This window comes from Pogona vitticeps, chromosome 1 (genome assembly GCF_051106095.1).
Source record: "Pogona vitticeps strain Pit_001003342236 chromosome 1, PviZW2.1, whole genome shotgun sequence".
Lineage (NCBI taxonomy): Eukaryota > Metazoa > Chordata > Lepidosauria > Squamata > Agamidae > Pogona > Pogona vitticeps.
The window spans coordinates 189,784,892-189,805,432 of record NC_135783.1 but is presented as its reverse complement, the minus strand read 5'-3'; the positions used below and the strand labels follow the sequence as shown (position 1 = coordinate 189,805,432).

General features: G+C 39.3%; 1 protein-coding gene across 2 annotated transcripts in view; it reads right to left on the bottom strand.

Moving 5' to 3' along the window:
* The window catches only part of TMEFF2 (transmembrane protein with EGF like and two follistatin like domains 2), a 264,601-nt gene that overhangs the window by 44,321 nt on the left and 199,739 nt on the right, over window positions 1-20,541 (bottom strand). For both annotated transcript variants that reach the window (XM_072979606.2, XM_078393376.1), the window contains exons 6-7: window positions 15,363-15,511; window positions 10,644-10,703 (exon numbers count right to left, since the gene is read on the bottom strand). In XM_072979606.2, the coding sequence (XP_072835707.2) occupies window positions 10,644-10,703; window positions 15,363-15,511 (209 nt within the window). The remainder of the gene's footprint in view (window positions 1-10,643; window positions 10,704-15,362; window positions 15,512-20,541) is intronic.

Sequence of the window (20,541 nt, the reverse complement as noted above, 5' to 3'; positions counted from 1 at the left end):
TGCACAATTAGTACTAATGCTTTTTGATGTGAAAGTAGTTCTTGACATCTATAGGTTGATTGACTTTACTTGAGTGAATTACCTCAACCAAATCAGATAGCCTCAAGGACCCTTCAATTTCCATGTTGAGCCTCATCCTTTTGCATGACAAAGTGGCCTAAAACCTAAAATACACAACCGGACAGGAGAAGAGACCTCCTTACCCATTCTCACACGTATGTCTCCTAAAAGACATTTACAGTGTTGCCTTGAGTTGCCAACTTAATTCGTTCTGGGATGATGGTCGTAACTCAAGTTGGTTGTAACTCAAAGCACCATTTCCCATAGGAATACATTGAAACACAATTAATCTGTTCCGGCTGTTTTTTGGTTGTGTCTCAAGGCGATGGTTGTATCTCAAAGCATTAGTTCCACAAAACCACCCACAAGGGGGAGATTTTTTTTAACCTAAGATGACCTCTAAGGTTAAAAAAAAGGCAGGAAGGAGGGAGGGAGGGAACAATGGGGAAAAGAAGCATCTCTGCTGACCAACGGTTAACTGAAGAACAAAAGGAGGGAAAACAGTTCAAATTCCCTCCCTTTTTTCCGGTCGTATCTCAAAGTGCCGGTCGCAAGTCAAAGCAAAATTTTGTGACTGGAGCTGGTTGTAACTCAAATTGGTCGCAAGTCAAGTTGTTTGTAAGTCGAGGCACCACTGTATTCAATGACAAAAAACACTAATAATATTTGGGGATATATTTTAACACAACATGGATAGGTTTTGTCTGCTTAATAACAGAATGGGACAAATTCATTCATTCTTAACTGGAATTAATTTTTCTTTCATGATTTCTGCTTACTTGCAATGACCTCATAATGCTGAAGTGTTTGTATTTTTTATTTTTTAAAGCTTGCCATTTTTAAAAAGAAAACACATGGAGAAGAAATGAAATAGGCACAATTAAACCCTATGTGATTCGAAGGTATATACAAGAAGGGAAACTTTTTTCTCATTTTATGAAAATGTTAGACTCAGTACAGCACCTTATTTAAGCTCATTTATCCTGTTGAGCATGGCAGAAATTCTGGTTCTGAGCACATGCAGCAGGGCTGACAAGAGGGATTAGTGAGCATTAAAAAGCCTCTAATTTGCTCTGGAACAAGGATTTATGAATTCCAAATAAGCAGAAACAAATATAAATAATGCACAATGTGTTTTAAACGAGGGCAGAAATGTGCAGAACTGGTTCATCTCGGCCGGCTCAGGGCATTCCTGTACAAAGCTTTCCCCTCCACTGCAAATATAATTTCGGTGTTTATCCATAACTGCCACTAATGTAACATGATGGCTACATGATATTTTGGGAAAACAAGTAAAAAAAGGTAGCACGAGGGGAATAAATGCACATCTACACATGCATGTACATATGAAAACCCTGTGAGTCACAGTTTGTCACCCGTTTTAACAAAATGTCCTGAACCCATGATGAAAATTGCAGAAGGAGAATATATGTGTACTGCTAAATGTTTCTCCTCCTCACCACTCCAAACCCTGAAGGGGGGTCGGCACTTAATTCATTTCTGAGAGTTACGTTTTTGAGAAAGCCTGGTGACACGCTAATAGCTCAATCCAGTCTTTTATTTATTCTCCTGTTCATGCCAATAAGAGTGCTACAAGCCGGAGCTTGCCTTTCCCCCCCATCCCCTGCTGTTTATTTATTTCCTGCCAATCAAAGTTATTAGCTGAGGTACAGTGTATTTTCAGCCATGTGCTTACGGACAAATCAAACAGCTTTCATTTCTATGGTTGTACTCCAGAGAATGGAGCCCTTTCGTTAGTGGAAATGAGGGATAAACCGCCTCTACAGAAAACAAGATCTAAATGCATTAATAAAGAAAATAAACATGAGGCTTGAACGGAATCATACAAAAATACAGGAAGCCACCACAAAGCAAAAGCTGTTTGTCTCAAATTTGCAGCCAAACAATATTCTTTTCATTCGGCTGCTGCTGTTTGTCATTTATTAATATGTACTACAAATGTCTGTGATACACCAAGTCTTTCAATGGAAGAGGAGTCTCTTTTTGAACGGATTCTTGTGCTTTGTTGTTTTTAAATGTGGTTTTATTGACCGTTTTAAGTATAATACTTGTTTAATTCTTTTAAAATATTTGTATACTCACTGTTTTTAGCTTTTAAATGTTGTCTTTTAATTGTTGTAAGCCACCCTGGGTCCTTCTAAGGAGAAAGGCAGGGCAAAAATACTTTAAATAAACAAATAATAAAATATAAATGCTTAATTACAATATATATTTTAGGATGGTTTGCAGGATCCCATGGATCCTCTCGCAGACCTGCCGCTCCCCATGACGGAAAAAAAGGTTTGCTGCACAAAGACAAGAAATATCTATCCTTTCCTCCTTTGTGATTCAAGGTCTGTCTTAGCCCCTGGGTCTCTTTCAGAAATACCTGGCTTCTTAAAAAAATAACAACAGTAATTTTCGGCTCAGAGGTGCAGGAAACAACCTTTAAATGGCAAATGGAAGACTCAAATGGTTGTTGTAGGTTTTTCGGGAGCACAGACAGAGTTCTGACTCCTGTCCTCTGAAGATGCCGGCCACAGAGACTGGCAAAACGTTCGGAAGAAAAACATCAAGAACACAGCCAAAGAACCCGAAAAACCTACAACAACAATCAGATCCTGGCTGTGAAAGCCTTCAAGAATACATGGAAGCCTCAAAGTTTCTGGGGCAATGGCAGTGTTAACTGTTAATTCTTTTCAGCTTTTTTTTTCTCTCTTGGCCATCGGGGGCTGGGACCCTGAGATGCATTTTGGGATCTGTATGTGGTTCATGGGTCATACTTTGTCTCCTCCACACAACACACACACAAACAGCAGACCTGGAAAAAAACTTTTCAGACAACTCCCACAATACCCAACCAATAACTTTTCTAAGTTCTGGGCTATATCACAAGTAGAGCCTCCACACTAGGCAGGATGCTAAGGATTAGCTGTTTGATCTTCATGATGATTCTCTAGATTTTCTAAAAGTGTTATTATATTTGTAATATGGTCAATTGTCTTTTCATTCTTTAGAAATAAATAAATTTTGTTTCTAAAAAAAAGTGTTATTCCCAAGTACTCTCCCATACATTTTTAAATACATGCCTGGGGTCTCAGTGCTGTTAAATTTATCACATAGTAATGACACAGAAGAGAGAGAGAGAGAGAGAGAGAGAGAGAGATCGAGAGAGAGAGAGATCCTGATCCATTAAAAAAAGGATGAAGAGAAAAATGATCCTAGAGCAAAGATACAGGTCTTTGTTCTTTTCCAGTATCTCAGAAAAAAAGTTGACACCATTATGTATTTTTTTGAAAATCCTTAATTTAAAGGGACACTGTCAGGTAGTTTAAGCTCAACAATTCGACCTACTTTTCAACATTACAAATTACAATCTAGGGCAGGCTCCCTTTTTCAGATTCTAGCGGTTTATTAGGAGAGGTTTAGAAGGAACACAGTGGTCTGTAAAAAGGCTTTAAGTAATCTAATAGGGTTTTTATCAAGCTTCTCACAGGATGGTCCCTGGCCAACCGGATAAAGTAGCACTCCCCGACATGACACATTCCAGACAAGCTGACAACATCCCTAGTCAACATGAGGAAAGCCGAGGCGGATCATTTCCTTGCAATTTCTTGCATCCAGTGACTCCCTCTGTGAGCAGCACCAGTAAAAATAAAAAAAATCACAGCTCTTCTCACCACTTTTTCTGGATCATTTCAATCTGCTCACTGGAAAGTGACATGACATTGGGAGAGGAACAGAGACAGGACTCTGCCAGAGCCGTGAAGGAGCTTTTTCCAGTCCTGGAATTAGAACTCTGTTCCGCCACCAGCTAGACTGAATGTATTCTTATTCAGGCATTCTAAATGGTTTTTATTCAGTATGTGGAAAGGGGGTATATGTTAGCCTCACCCCTCACTTCTGTTTCCAAAAAGGACATCGTTCTGCATTCTGGAGATGTAAGTCATTCTTGTCTCAGCTTTGCAGGCAAGCAGGAATTGCAACCTTCTTCTTTTCAGAGAGATTGGTGAGGTGTTTCCTCACCTTGGTGAGAAGGTTGTTTGATTAGGAAAAAGAATGCCTCTTTTTGCACAAAATAGGCCAAACTTAATGTAACATTGCCCCCCTTTTTGGCACAAAATTGCATAATTTGTCCAAACTGTGCAAACTACACCTAAATCAGAATGATTCTGGCTGCTGTTCTCTGTGTGTGTAGTTTTAGCTCTTCATGGGTTCAGATGAATGTCTGAGTAGGATTATTGTTTTAGAATACCTCAGCAAAGCTTGTATATCAACAGGAAGCATAAATCTAAATATTATTTCAAGGAGCATTATAGATGTGAATATGAAACAGAACTCGCCATTCCCCCCCCCCCCCCCATGTGTTAGTATTTGGATTTTAATAAAAACCACCACCACCACTTTAGAACGGCAGCGCTGGAAGGGACTCGTGGATCGAGTCTAGCCCCTATTTCAGGAAGGCAGAGTGCAGGGCTGAACTCTCAACCCAGATGCCAGGACCATTGAGCTATCCAGCAGTTTTATGGAAGATCACTTAGATGTAGAGGCCCAAGGCCTCTCCTTTCCCCCCAAATGCAGTCAAGCAGCAGGTTTGATTGAGCACGGGCTCTATGGTTAGGCGGAAGGAGTAGCTGTCTCAGGCACTACGTTCTTATTTACACACTCTTCAATTATATGCACATTTAGTGTGGCCTAAGACCTGCTTGGCCACTCGGCCTTACTTCCAGACGCCTGCACATAGGATTGCAATGATATTTTGAGATTCTGGGTTCCCATAGATTCTTGAGGACTGATGCTGATAACAATGTATGACACAGATTTGTATGCTTTGAGAAAGAAGGAGACTACTGAGGAGACATTCTGTACTTCAAAGAGTACAAATTATTCCTACATGCTTTCCCTCTTGGTTAATGTAACTCACATTACTCAAAGTTTCAAAACCTGATATATGTCAGTTAAACCTCCAAAGACTCCTTGGTTGTTTTCAAAATCGGGCAAAATAAACAAAGGGTTCTCTTTTTGTAAGGTAATTTTAAAAGAATTAGTTTAGGGATGCTACCAAAGAGAAAACAGTCTCCCCCCCCCCAACAGTAATCAGCAAAATGAATGGCGTTAATGGCTAGTGAGTTGAGAAGGCACAGGCAGGGTTCATGAAATAATCTCTAAATAGCATCAAGACAAGCCTGCAGATAAGATGAAAGCTAAATGTAGAATGTTGTAAATGTTCCCCAAACCAAGGTGTGAACTTCCCTTGAACCCTGGTTTTATTGTTAGTTGATAAAAAATTTAGATTCCATTAACTTAAGTTTCCCACAGAGAATTATTCCATGAAGGCAGTAAAGGAAGTTGGAGGCATGGTTAATTGCCGGCGCCCTCCTCCAAGTTTACTGGGATTTAATTTTGTTCCAATTCTCAGTTGATGTTCTCCAAACTTGCACCTGCATGGGTGTACATGCATTCTCTCTCTCTCTCTCTCTCTCTCTCTCTCTCTCTCTCTCTCTCTCTCTGTGGAGCTACAAGTTAGGGAATGGCATATCTGTCAAGCTCAGCTTATCTTAGGCTCCCATATTTCACACTGAATTTTGTTCTACCTTGTTTCCACCTCAGAGTTTCATATTCTTTTTTGTCACACACAAAAAGGCACGGATTTGGGGTTATCTTTCTGTGTGAAAAATGCATGTCTAGAGACAGTCATTCCCACCAACTTTCCCCCCTCGCCACTGGGAATGACAGTAGACCAGTACTACAAAGAAACATAGCAGAATGAGTGCTATGGCGCCCTGCTACAAAGTGCTATGCAGCTATTCTCTCTCTCTCCCCTCCTCTCATTCTCCCTCCCTCCCTCCCTCCCTCCCTCCCTCCCTCTCTCTCTCTCCCCCCCCCACAGCCTTTTTTCTCCTGGTAAGAAAACTGTCAGGAAATTTGGGAGAGCCATGAACTCAATGCCACTGAAGCCTCCTGTAAATGTCCATGAAGACAGTGTGATTGCAGAGCAAAAGGGTCACCTAGAAACCACCCCTGTGGTATAAAGAAGTATAAAGAAAAAGGACAAGTAAAAAAAAAAGAAGCAACATTTTGGGAAAGTTACTTTTTTTGGACTACAATTCTCTGAATCCCACATGTCCCAATGGCTATGGGATTTGGTGAGTTTTAACTGATATGACCAATATCTCTAAGCTCAGTGCCACCCAACCAATGAATAAATAAGCTCTCTATCAGGACTACTCAAACAGAGGGGCAGGTCTTCTGACACACCTCTTCCTGAGACATCACTATAGCACATCACCCCTAGCCTTTGGGTGTCTGCGCAACCCTTCTTGAATCCACATCTTAACATGGCAAGAGGGGGTTAAGTGTGTTAGTGAAGCCAAGAGCAATGCCGTCAGACTCCATTATGAGCCTGGATTCCTAACAGGATCACTCAAGTAAGAATATTCATAACTGAGAAACCGGACTAAGATGCATCCACATCCTTCAAGGCAAGTACTGGGAATCAGCAGCAGCTGAAGGCGATACTGGTGGAAGAATCAAGTTAACTTTTGTTAGCACTGCACAGAAGGAGGAAATGGTAAACCCTCACCGAACTTTCCTTACTATGAAAATTAGATAATGAGACAGTCCAAAATGAAACAAGATATAGTGCAGGGAGATTAGACTCTCAGGTTGGAAAGCACTCAATCACCTTCTAGGGCAGGGGTGAGCAATTAATTTCTATAGGGGGCCACATAAAAATCTGAACTGTGTTTGGGGGCTGGACCAACTTTGCTTAAAAATAAAATGATGCTATGATTGTTTTTAGTTTAAGCTTGTTAATCTTCACAAATACTAAAGAGGTTTTTTGCGGTATGTTAAAGATAAGCAACTGATCAACATTAGACAAAAAGCGATAAATGGTTTTGATGTTCAACTTGTTCAGTGAGAGAAATCCAGTCTGTCTTGGGCTTGAACAAGTGCTTGACTGGAGCAATGACCAGCGGGCCAGACAGGAGTGGCTCGCAGGCCGTATGTGGCCCTCGGGCCGCACTTTGCCCAGGTCTGTTCTAGGGAAAAGCAAAGGAAAAGGACAAATTGCTCTATCATTAATGATGAAGCTAGACTAAAGCCGAAAGGATGTCTAGCAGCTGACATGCACAGAAGTACACAACATACAGTTGTGAAGTATGAATCAAGGTAAACTAGATACTGTAAAGCAAGAAATGGGCAATTAGGGGCTATAATGCAAGATCTAACTAAATAATATAAATTAGACTCTGTGGAAATACCTATCTACATCACTGCCATTCAAGTCTATGTTCCAACTACCAATGCTGAAGAAGATAAAATTAAAAGCTTTTATGCAAGTATCAAAGAGGAAACCGATTACCCCCCCCCCCAAAAAAAGCAGGCTTATAATTACAGGTTAAGAAGGAATGGAAATGGGTGGAAGAAACATCAATAACTTAAGATATGCAGATGACACCATCTTCCTGGCCAAAAGCAGCAATGACTTTAAACGACTTTTAATGAAACTGAAAGCAGAAACTGCCAAAGCAGGACTGCAGTTGAACAGTGAGAAGACTAAAATCATGACTACAGAAGAACTATACAACTTTAATGCCGACAATGAAGAAATTGAAATTGTTAAAGATTTTGTATACCTTGGTTTCATCATCAATCTAAATGGAAACTGTAGCCAAGAACTCAGAAGAGGACTGGGATTCAGAAGGGCAGCAACAAAGGAATTTAAAAAGATCATAAAACGTAAAGATGTGTCACTGGAGACCAAGACCAAGGTCATCCACACTCTCGTATTCCCGGTCACCAAGTATGTGTGTGGAAGTTGGACAGTAAAGAAAACTGACAAGGAAAAATTGGCTTGTTTGAAACGTGATGCTGGAAGAGGCTTTGGAGATACTTTGGACTGTCGGAAAGATGAACAAGTGGGCCCTAATGAAGCCTGAGCTATCTCTGGAGCCAAAAATGATGAAATTGATGCTTTCATATTTTGGGCGTGTTATGAGAAGGAGAATCTCTGGAAAAGACAATAATGCTAGGAAGGCAGAAAAATGAGTAAGACCAAATATGAGATGGATGGACTCAGTAAAAGAAGCCACAGGCTTCAGTTTATAGGAGGTGAGCATGGCTGTTGAAGACAGGGCATTTTGGAGAGCTCTCTGTTATAGGCTGGTATAATTTGGGAGGCAGCCTGATGGCACATAACAACAACAACAACAACAACAACAACAACAACAACAACAACAACAACAAAGATGGCCTAAAAATTCTCCTACAAGAATTTTGGGGTGGGGGGGAGAGCAGGGGGCAAATATTGTCCTGAAGCAAACCCTCAGCTCACCACTGTTCATGACCAGTCATCCCCTTGTAACACGGGTATCACTTGCAAGAATTTCAGTTTGGGATCATGCCTATAAATAATCAGATTCCTCTTTCAGTCCAACAGCCCTATACTTGATACTATAAACGTTTCCACTCTCCGATACCATTCACCAGATCTGGTCAATTAATTCTGAACTCAGTGCATTAACATTTGGAACTGTCAGTATGCTTTTAGAAAAAGTAATATCGTGAACCAGGTTTTTTTAAACAATGAAATGAAGTGTTGCATTTTTTTAATGAAATAAAGACATAAGTAGAGCGAGTGCCCTTTAAACAGAGAAAATGCTTCTTATAACATGGCTTGCGCATTGAGAAGTACGGTATTTCCTGTTCTTTATTGTCACCATGCACTCAGAGAGAAGAGAGGGACCTTGTTGTCTGTGAGAGCTAACAAAGTCCTAATAAGTGAGCCTTAGCAACATGCCAACAAATGTCTTGTGTCATTTGAGACATCAAGTTTTTAAAGGTAAAGTCAGCTCTGCATCATCAGAGAGCTGCAGTTTGTCAAAAGAAAGGAAATCACAAACAGAAGCTATTCTTGATATTCCCATCACCATGTTTTAAATGACTATGCTCCAAGTATTCCCATTCTCAGTTTTAAAGTCAAGCTGTGAAAATTTGCACAAGTATTAAGGACTCCTTGCAAATTAATCCCTCCAGTAAAGCAGATTTGAAAAATAAAAATAAACTGAAATAAAGAAACCGCCTCCCACCTCACCAAACCACAATTGATGCAACTTTAAATAACATTTACATATATATTATATTTCTCAATGTTATATTAAACCTGAGCTGGGGTTAGATTTTATTGGAGTTCCCAAATAAATTAAAGCCATTTATCATTAAAAAAAATAATCTGTTCTAAAATATCTCATTAACTTTGCATCCAAATGCAAGCGCATTATAATGCCTATCCCAGCTAGGTCGAAAGACTCAAAGAACCAGAAACGAGTTATAAGAAATTATTGGTTTCAACTTCATGGCATGCTGATCTTTTTTTTTAAAAAAATGAAATTTGAAACACTGTGGATGCTGCGTTGATTAATGTGAGTGCACAAGAAACTGGCACTAGCAAAAATGGAAGGGAGGGGGAGTTCCCTGGTTAAGATGAAAAGAGGTGTCAGATTTAAAAGCAGCGCTGTCAACTGATTAATGGATTTCAAAACTTTGATTATTCTGGCTTTTAACTGATTAATTGAGGTATTTAAATAGAATTAAATTAATTTAACATTTGCAAGCTCAATGAAGGCAGCTGGGAGGGAATCCTGCAATTAAGGAATTCACCCTTAAAAAACAAAATGTCCCATGTAGCGTTGGGAAAGTTGCTCATAATACATATTTTTTCATGCCATCGCCAAACAGGAAATATATTAAAGCAGAACAAAACGCCACAGCCAAAATGCTTAATAACAATCAGATCCAGGTTCAAAAATCAGTGAGACTGGTTTTTACTGAACCTTTTTAGCAACAGTTGCCTGTTGTTATCAGAAATATAGCATAAAGCTTGTCTACGTGTTGGTGTTGAGAGATCTCTGGAACAATAAAACCTAGAAATATGAAATTCTTCACAAATACCACGCTGGCTAGTGGAATGAGTCTGGAAGATGGATTCCGGAGTTGGTACTTGAGGGATTCTGACAGTTGTAATCCTCTCACCAAAACAGCTTTCTGCTGTTTGCAAAAGGATAATGTGTTCTTAACACCGCGACATTTACGCAATTATTTGATTTTTATTTCTATGAAAGCCTGTGAAACCATGGATGGTTTCACTACAGCTAATTGAACAGAAATGCTTTTCTCACAAATAATAGGTCAAAGCACTGACTGCATTTTTTTTGCCACGTATTTCCAGTTGGATGATGGTGAAAGACTTTAAAAAAGACTTGGAATCTGGGCCAGATGATGGTCCAAAGAAGAAGCATTTGGCATCCCCAATATCCAGTGGAAATCCAGCTAAATGGGGAGTATGGCAACATTACGCACAATTAAAAGCTGCAGTTAATGGCAAAAGTGATTGAAGCTTGAATTCCTGCCCAAGATAAGCCTTAGTTTCTACATTTAGAGAATTAAAGATGCAACTGTGCACCCATCTATAGTTTCTTTCTTTTCTTTTTCTTTCTTTTCTGGGTAAATATGGCCAAAGTAAGTGTGCTTTGCCCTTTTGAGAATTTCTTTCTATGCAATGCCGTTAACTGGAAACTTACCTGCATAATCTGTTCTTGCATAATGTCCGTCTTCTGTCTTGGTGGTGGTGGTTGTGTTATCTGAAAGACAGTAATACATTTTATTTGTAAGATGCCAAACATCCATCTACAGGGAGAAAAGGCAGGTAGAAGATAGATAGATAGATAGATAGATAGATAGATAGATAGATAGATAGATAGATAGATAGATAGATAGATAGATAGATAGATAGATAGATAGATAGATAGATAGATAGATAGATAGATAGATAGATAGATAGATAGATAGATAGATAGATAGATAGATAGATAGAGACAGAGACAGACAGACAGATAGAGGTTCAATTAGTATTCAAAAAACCTCTGGTTCATGAATGTGGGATATTATATGTCTGTATCCACAATTTCAAAAGACCAGGAAATGGCCTGATATTGCTGCGCACTATTGTACCCATGTTGACAGCACGAAAAAGGATGCCAACATCAGCCTGAATTTGTCAACACTAATCGTAGCAGTCAAGATGGTCTACAGCAGTGGTCCACAACCTTTTTGGGGCCGCGGACTGGTTGGGGGGAGCGGGCTCCATGCATGGGGGGGTGGGGCACCTTGAGAATATTTTTTTCAAACAAAATAATAAAAAGTATTGTTAAAAATTGAGAACCCTTTTTTTCAAAAACAAGTTATTTATTTGAAGCAAATATGGAAAAATATCTATTCAATTAATTTCTCCATTTTATCCAGTTATAGAATTTAGGGAATTTCCATGAAATCTGAGCCAGAATTTGGAGAAATTATTAAGAAAGAAAAAAAGGTTATTAGGCTAAATGACTGGTTGGGAAAGATGGGTTGTAAACAGCAAATACTAGTATTAGGATTGGAAATAATATCTTGGTTTAAGCTTATCCAATTAGAGCAATGGACTGAAGATAATGTAGAAAGAAATGGTAAATGCAGGAATCGTACTAAATAAATAAATAAATAAATAAATAAATAAATAAATAAATAAATAAATAAATAAATAAATAAATAAATAAATAAATAAATAAATAAATAAATAAATAAATAAATAAATAAATAAAATATTAGTACTGAAGGAGAAAGTATATGAAAATAAGATAATGAAAAGGATTACAAGTAGAGATGGGGACATTTATATTTGTATATGAATATGAATATCCCCGCACAGCTGTCCTTAACGAAGGTCTGGCCCCTCGGGGCAGACCGTCCATTCACGCATCTGCTAGCAGTGGCCCCCCTCATCCTTCCAATTGCTCCTGGAGAGCTTCTCACTTCCCTCTCAGCTAGCCACTCCAGGCAGGGGGAGGGAGGACAAGTCTCCCTACACAGCTGCTGAGTGGCCAGCCGAGCAGGAAGAGAGTGTCACTCTGGGAACTATTGGAAGGATGAGTGGGGCTGCTCTTGCCACTGGACATGTGAGTGAACAGTCCAGCCCCTCGTTAAGTCCAGCTGTGTGGGGATATTTGCATACGAATACCCCCTTCTCTAATTACAAGTAGAATTTACAATGTATTATAAGACCCAACAAGATGCTCTTAAATCATTATGGGAACATGATTTTGGAGAATAAATAAGTATTGAGGTGTAGAAGAATATATGGGATAAAAGAATATTAAAGTGTATGTCTATAGAGTGGCCTGGTTGCCAGATGGTGAGGGGTATAAATCCAATCAATCAATCAATCAATCAATCAATCAATCAATCAATCAATCAATCAATCAATCAATCAATCAATCAATCAATCAATCAATCAAAGGACAATTTTTATAAATTAGTCTGCAAATGGTATTTAACTTTGGTGAAATTAAATCACATAGATGCTAAACATTCTAATTTATATTGGAGACAATGTCAGGAAGTAGGTACTTATTTCCATATATGGTGGGAATGTGAGAATACATTAAAATTCTGGAGGTTCGATCAAGGACATAAATAAAATAATTAAGTTAAATATAGAGGTTTGCCCTAAGATGGCTCTCTTATCCATATTTTATAATGAGCAATGGAATAATAATAATAAATAATAATGAAATAATTAATTTCAAATTTATTAACAGCAGCACAATTGATGTTAGGAAAGAATTGGAAAGGCAAGCATGATTTTCTATTAGATGAATGGTATAAAGAAACTGTTAAGAATACATTAACACACTGGTTCTTAACCTTGGGTTACTCAGGAGTTTTGGACTGCAACTCCCAGAAGCCTTCACCACCAACTGTGCTGGCTGGGGTTTCTGGGAGTTGCAGTTCAAAAACACCTGAGTAACAAAGGTTAAGAACCACTGCATTAACACATAATATGAAAATTAAAAATAGATTGTTACCTAAAAATATCCTTATTGATATATAGGGAGAATTTGAATTATGTGTTAAATGAAGGGAAGTGCGGTGTACTTTCACAAGAATTAGTGCTGATATGGAAGGGGAATAAGGCTTTGGAATGAAGGAAAAATTGGTTTTTGCTCCAGATGGTCCTGGTGGGAGGGAATACTTTTTTGTATTGTTGTGTTCATTTTGTGTTTTGGGTTATTAAAATTTTCTTGGTTAGTTGTGTCTTGTTTTATTTTTTATTGGTTGTTATAAAATTAAAAAAATACCTTACAGTAATTTCACAGCTTAAACAAGTGAGTTTCTGAACATCTGTTCTCTATTCTTTTTTAAACTATCTTTTTAAATATTTTTACAGCCAGACACAGTATCCTTTTGTTGGCACTAATGTTTGTCCAGGAAGAAGTTAAAAAGCTCTCCTCCTGGGAGTCAGCTAGTTGGGTCCTGAATGACAGGGTCAAAAGTTCTGATTGTTGCAGACTTAGAGCTGATTTTCCCTTTGAAGACTTGTGTCAAAAGCCTGGTCTCAGAAATCCTGAGAGAATGCTGACTAAACACAATCAGAGCATGGACAAGTACAACTGTTCTGTACTTTCGTAATGCAGAAATACATTGAATATGCCTTACAAAATTGTATGCTAATTCCCTGGAGATAGATGGCAGAATGTCCTGGGTTCTGAAGAATTGTTACTCCATTACTTTCTTGAAACCAAGCCTGTTTTTGTTTTGCTTTTTGTTTACTCTTTGAAGAAAACCTGCTTTTTGAATCTGTCTCCATGATCTTTCATTGCCCTACAACCTTCCTCGCACAAGGCATGCTAACTTATAACAAAATGGTTGGGTTTTTTTCCCTCTTTGAAAGGCCTTTTCGAATTTCCCCATTAGAGATGGGGAAATTCGAAAAGTAATATACCCTTAGTAATATAACCTTGCCTCTTCTCTGTAAAAATCAATCCAAATATTTCATTGAAAACCTTTATGTACTAGTCAAAGAGTACTTTGCTGAATGTGTCAGCCAATTAAACTTGCCTCAAATATGCAAAACTAACATATATCCATGGAGATTTTAAAAGGGGTAGGGGCCTCATTCAATACACAATTTGCCATTTGTGCATCTGAGGTCAGGGGAGGACAGGGGAGGACAGAGTATGACATGCCACAGAAAATAACTGGCTTGGATAAATATTTTGGGTTTCTCAGGGGAAATACTCCACTTTGTTAACACAGATATGTCTCTTGCAGTCACTGGGAGAGTAATCTCTGCAGACACAGTTGCTTGTTTGTTTGAATTAGGTCTGTGCATCAGTTTCAGTCAACTCCAGAATCCTGAACCAAATCAGCCTGATACAGGCAGATCTGTTGTTGTTCAAGTTGTAACAGAATGGTGAGACTCGGTTCTCAGGCAAAACAAAGTCACTCAGACTGATTCTGATTTAAGAGTGTAAAATGGGTTTTTTTTTACTTACCCCCCCACTAATTACTCAATGTGTCCTATTTAAAGATCAATATACTAACAACACAGTATTATTACTTACTGTTACTAATTCTTCCTCCTTAAATATACACTTTAGATATACACTTAAAAATATAAGAACAACCAAAAAGGAGGCAGAAAAATCCTCATCTTCAAAGTGACATTCATATACCACGAACAAGCAAACTAGGACTTGTGTTATTTCACAAACGGAACACCACTATGTCTTCAGTGTTTTGGAAAGTAACATGTTCTAGGCAGAGATGGGGCAAAATAACTTTTTTGGACTACAACTCCCAGAATCCACTCCTCAGCATATCCGCAGAATACCTCAGACAGCAAGTGGTCATCCTGAATGGGATATTCTGGGGATTATTTTGGTTATATAACTGTGATTAAGAAGAGACTCGTTTTGTGAAATTGTCTTTGTAAGGTTCATCAATAGATATCAACAGCCCCTTAGAACTCAAAAGCTTTACATATGTCACGGCCACAGTGAAAGACTAGGCCAGCATACAGAAACATCGCAGTCACTGACAAGCACAGCTTTTTGCTGAAATGTGCTAGATTCAGTTGTAGTTATTCTACTACAAGAGTGTGTAGAATAACTGTATACTGGACTATCACCCTGAACTTGGAACCTTGGACTATAATTCCCAGAATCCCCATATGGCCCACTGGCCATGCTGGCTATAGCAGCCTGGAAACTGTAGTCCAGAAAAGTTACCATTCTGAGCTCTGCTGTGATCACAGTAAATAACTCCCCCCCCACCTTTGTGCACCAAATATATTGGAAATACATCTGCAGTGTAAGAAGAAAATCAACCCCAGTCCAACCCATCCTTCCACATGCATAAAGAAATAAAGCAAAACAAAAATGGAGAGCACTCTTTGGAGTCAGCTTTACGAGGAGCATTACCTTGACATCGACCCAAAGACATGACTTCAATTTTCTCCTGTTTCTGGCATGATGCTTCTTTGATCTGACATGCATTATCATACGATTTCCCATCGGAGGCACAGAGAGGATTGAAGTTGGTTTGAGAACAGTCAATGTTACATACGCACCTGAAAAGATAGGGGGGGAAAAAAGGCAAATGTGAAAATAAAACTCCAAACCCACAGATGTATAATAAACCAAAGCCCTAGGATGCTTTCCCAGTGTTATTAAAACAGTAAAATGGGAAAGTTAAAAGAAAATGCTTGACACTTTGCCATGGATTTGCAATTACAATGTGACAGAAAGACAGTGGAAACTCCTGGGCTGGATCCACTCACATATCTGTATAGGACTGTAATCCAGAAAATAATAAAAATACAAAAATGTGTTGTACCAACTGCAAGGCTCAGCTGTGAACACGGACTTTATTTCCAATAATATACTGGTTAGAGGTACTTTTTGGTGGTGCCACTCCAGGTATGGAACTCTTTCCATAGCAAATCTCCTCTCGTCACTATATTTTCGACACTATGCAGATTTTTTTCTTTTGTTTCCTCACCCCTTTAAATACAATGTCCTGAGTCATTTCAATCCATTTTCCTTAGAATTACTCATCTACATTGTTTTGCATTATTTTGCTAATTTTAAAATTCATTTTATGGATTTGCTTATTGTCCATGTTTTATTACTGTATGTTCTTAACTACTGTTTGTATCTTAGTTTGAATTGCCTGTAAAGTCATCTGGCTGCTAAGGATGTAAATCCCTGTTCATCTTGCTCTACTGTCACAAGACAAGAAACATCCTTTTTCCTCTTCCTGAGTTCTGTAACCATGAAATGTTTTCATTCAGGAGCAATGAGAGATCTTGCAAGAATGATTTTTGTGCAAATTGTCAGAAATGATAGTGCCACCTTGTTGCATGGACTTTCCCAAAACAGAAGTATTGGATCAGCTGTATTTTTTTCCCCCCGGATCAATCAGCCAACCTTTTGTATTTGCTCTCTAGGTTCCAGAAAGGGAAAGGTTTTGTGGAGAGACATTGTACATAAATTGCGGAAACCTCCATGGGGGAAAAAGTGCTTCTTGTGTCATTCTCACCCTGGAGGTGAGACCTCTCATAGGAGTTAGTGATTTCTCAACGAGCTGTATCACTAAGAATGAGTAATTTCACAAAATTCTTTGCATTCTTATTGACTGCAGGTCAGTGTGCAAATACATCTTGTAAATAAACACTTTCCTTTAGCCACACATATACTAGATGGCAGAAAGTGAGGAGGAATTAAAGAACTTCTTAATGAGTGTGAAAGAGGAGAGCGCAAAATATGGTCTGAAGCTCAACATCAAAAAACTAAGATCATGGCCACTGGTCCCATCACCTCCTGGCAAATAGAAGGGTAAGACATGGAGGCAGTGACAGATTTTACTTTCTTGGGCTCCATGATCACTGCAGATGGTGACAGCAGCCCCGAAATTAAAAGACGCCTGCTTCTTGGGAGGAAAGCGATGACAAGCCGCAACAGCATCTTAAAAAGCAGAGACATCACCTTGCCGACAATGGTCTGCATAGTCAAAGCTATGGTTTTTCCTGTAGTGATGTATGGAAGTGAGAGCTGGACCGTAAAGAAGGCTGACTCCTGAAGAATTTATGCTTTTGAATTGTGGTGCTGGAGGAGACTCTTGAGAGTCCCCTGGACTGCAAAGAGAACAAACCTATCCATTCTGAAGGAACTCAACCCTGAGTGCTCACTGGAAGGACAGATCTTAAAGTTGAGGCTTCAATGCTTTGGCGATCTCATGAGAAGAGAAGACTCCCTGGAAAAGACCCTGATGTTTGTAAAATGTGAAGGCAAGAGGAGAAGGGGACGACAGAGGATGAGATGGTTGGACAGTGTCATCGAAGGAACCAACATTAATTTGACACAACTCTGGGAGGCAATGGAAGACAGTAGGGCCTGGCGTGCTCTGGTCCATGGGGTCACAAAGAGTCGGACACTACTAAACGACTAAACAACAACAAATACATTTTTTCATTTCAATAGTTTTGTCACAATGAGATACACAAACCAGATGACCTTTTCGACTAATCTTATGCTGAGGTAAGCGAAACCTAAATGTATACTAATTATAACAGGATTATAACAGGATAGATTTTCAGGGGATGGGGTAGTCATGTCAGAAATATTTCTGTCAGCATCATTTGCCCACCCCCAGCCTTAAAGGACACAAGAAAAAGAGAAGCAGGAAACAATTATTATGTACTTGGTAATGACTCTGATTTACCGACAAGAAAAGATAATCCCAAAAATGTCTATAGTAGAGATTGAAAATTTCTGAAAATTTCAAGTTTTCCTGGAAAAAAGGGATTTTTTGGGAAATGTTAACGTCTCTAGTCTGTAGGGGGTGAGTGGGGGAGAAAGATCCTAGCATCTTAAAATGAGCCACTCTGAATCCATACAAAAAATGCCAGCATTAATCTGCACATACATGCACAGTCTTAGTAGTGTAACAACAGAAACAGAGGGCGAAAAGGAAGAAAATTTGAGAACAGAAATGCAGATTTGAAGACAAAAATTGGAGAATGCAAATGCTACACGGACACACATCTTTCTCTTTCACTGCAGCTAAAAAGCAAAACAAAATGCAAAGAGCTGCTGCTACAGCCTGATAATCTGCCTGAGAGATTCTAAGCAACTGGAGTGTTCACGAGTTGTCTGTACTTCACTGGGGCATTTGTGTATGAAGCTATCAGTCCCTTCCTTTGGCTTCCTTTTAAGGTCTTGTTTCCCTTTCCCATCTATGGTGTCTTTTTTATTTTTACATTTGCATCCCCATAAATGTCAGATTCAAAATGAGGTAGTACCCTGCCCAGGTTCTTGGACGAGGCCTGTTGTTGCCCCAGAAATGCACAAAAAGCCCTGGATTTACACATTTGTCCAAGGACAGGTAGCAGAGCTCCAAAGTCCTAAAAGCCAGAAGTCGGGAAGCAATTTTACTGCAAGGTTTCATTCTCTTCCCTTGTATCTCACTTGTGGGTTTTCTTCCCTGCACAGAGGAAAGAAAGCAACCTGGCAATAGAGGAAGAGATGCCGTACTTTCTCCACCGGCAAATGGCACTGTCTGCGTCCAAAACACATGGTTTCAGGGAGGTGAACAGGGCTTCAAGTGGGACTGGGTCTCCACCAGGACCTTGGTGGGTCACTAGGGCCCCATCCCCATTTCTTCTAACCAGTCCCTTGAGGGAGCATCTGAGTAGAGCAAACCAGAGAGTGCCTATTCCCTTGTCTTCCTCTCTATTTGCCTTTATAGCTCTGCACACTTTCAAGAAACTACATCTCAGCTTTTTTAAAATTGCTAAACAAAAATAGTTTAAAAACATTTAAAGAAGTAAATCTCAGACATTAGTGTGTGTCTTTTCTATGTGTTTATTCTTAATCTATTGAAGGCTGCAAAAAATAATTAAAATGCCAAGAAACGCTAAATCAGCAGCAATATTTACGTCACTGCACAGCCTATCCTGTATAATTTATGAAGTTCATTCTGAGGTATAAATGACAACAAATTAAAGAATAGAAACAGCCGGTCGTAATACTATCAGTTTGCACCTTTGGGGAGTAAAATTATGGAATGTAGGCTTGTAGCAGTTCAAATAATAAACTGGATTTCTGGAAGAAAATTCTGTGAGTAAAATTTTCTTTTTTGGGTGGAAAAGTGGGGAATGAAGCAAAACAAAACAGATCCTTGCAAACCAAGTTTCCATAGGCTTTCAGTGAAACTAACATTCATATAAGGACTCTCTTTTACATCCTACACAGAGCCACCAGAAAATGAATAGAGAGACAGTATGCCGTTATTCAACATTTGTCATGTGATCTGGTCTTTGGGTGACCATTACTAAACTGCTGAATCAGCTTAAGCTGCACTTAAAGTCAATGACATTTTCCTTATGACCTATGTGAGAGCAGCTCGATGTGTCTCTATAGCAAGCATATTTGCTGTGTGCAGTCACGTTACGTGGCACAATCAACGCCTCAGGGTTCCTACAAAGCCACCTGGGTGCTTAAAGATGCATAAATTAGAATAAGGTAATTCACAATTTACACTCTGTGGTGGGAGCCACGGATACAACATGGGGGTATGCATAGCAAATGCATTTGCCATATCATTCAGGATTGCACAAATACTAAATAAGATCACAAAGAAGGAAACAGCAATGATGATGCTAAGATCTTAAACACTGTGAAACTGTCCTCTGGGTTACAGCCCAAATGTCATGGTTGCTTCTAAAAATCTGAATTAAAGGATTTCAAACTTTTAAACATGACATGGGGAATGATGGCCAGGGCAACTTGATTTATTTCTAGAACAATACCAGAACATATTCGTGAAGGCTTTCACGGCCGGGATCTAATGTTTGCTCTGGGTTTTTCGGGCTCTTTGGCCGTGCTCTGAAGGTCGTTCTTCCTAACGTTTTGCCAGTCTCTGTGGCCGGCATCTTCAGAGGATAGCAACCTGTGCTCTGGAGATGCCGGCCACAGAGACTGGCGAAATGTTAAGAAGAACGACCTTCAGAACACGGCCAAAGAGCCCGAAAACCCCACAACAACCAATACCAGAAGAGATTTTTCCAGTGAGACCGGTTATTTTTTGAATCTCTCATAATTAGGTCTTGTCAAATCTCAGGATATTTATCTGGTGTGTCACTGACCTTACGGATAACACTGTTGGGTTACTCAAAGTCTGAGATGCTTCTAGATATGAGCAGTAAGGAAGAATATGCACCAGGGGTTCCCATAGGCTGCTCTAGGCCCAGTTCTCCAGGAACAGTGAAGGCTTCATTGGCCAGAGCGATACACTGGAGTCCTTTGCACATGTGCTCTGTTTAAGAGCCGACAGACAGCTATCCCATTATCTGGAGTTATTCAAAATTATTCTGGTGCTTTGGGAGCTTCCAAGTTCAAAACAAATTCCTCAGAACTGTACCCAGGGCAGAATTCTAACTGTCCTTGAATGCAAATTGTTTGAGTTATCATTTTCCTTTGGGAGGGGAATGAGCTCTCTCCAGCCTAGGATGGGGAAACTATTATACATAGATGAATGAAACTTCAAGGGTTTTTTTCCCCCTTCTCTTTGGGGAAAAAAGATTTTAAAAAATCATAC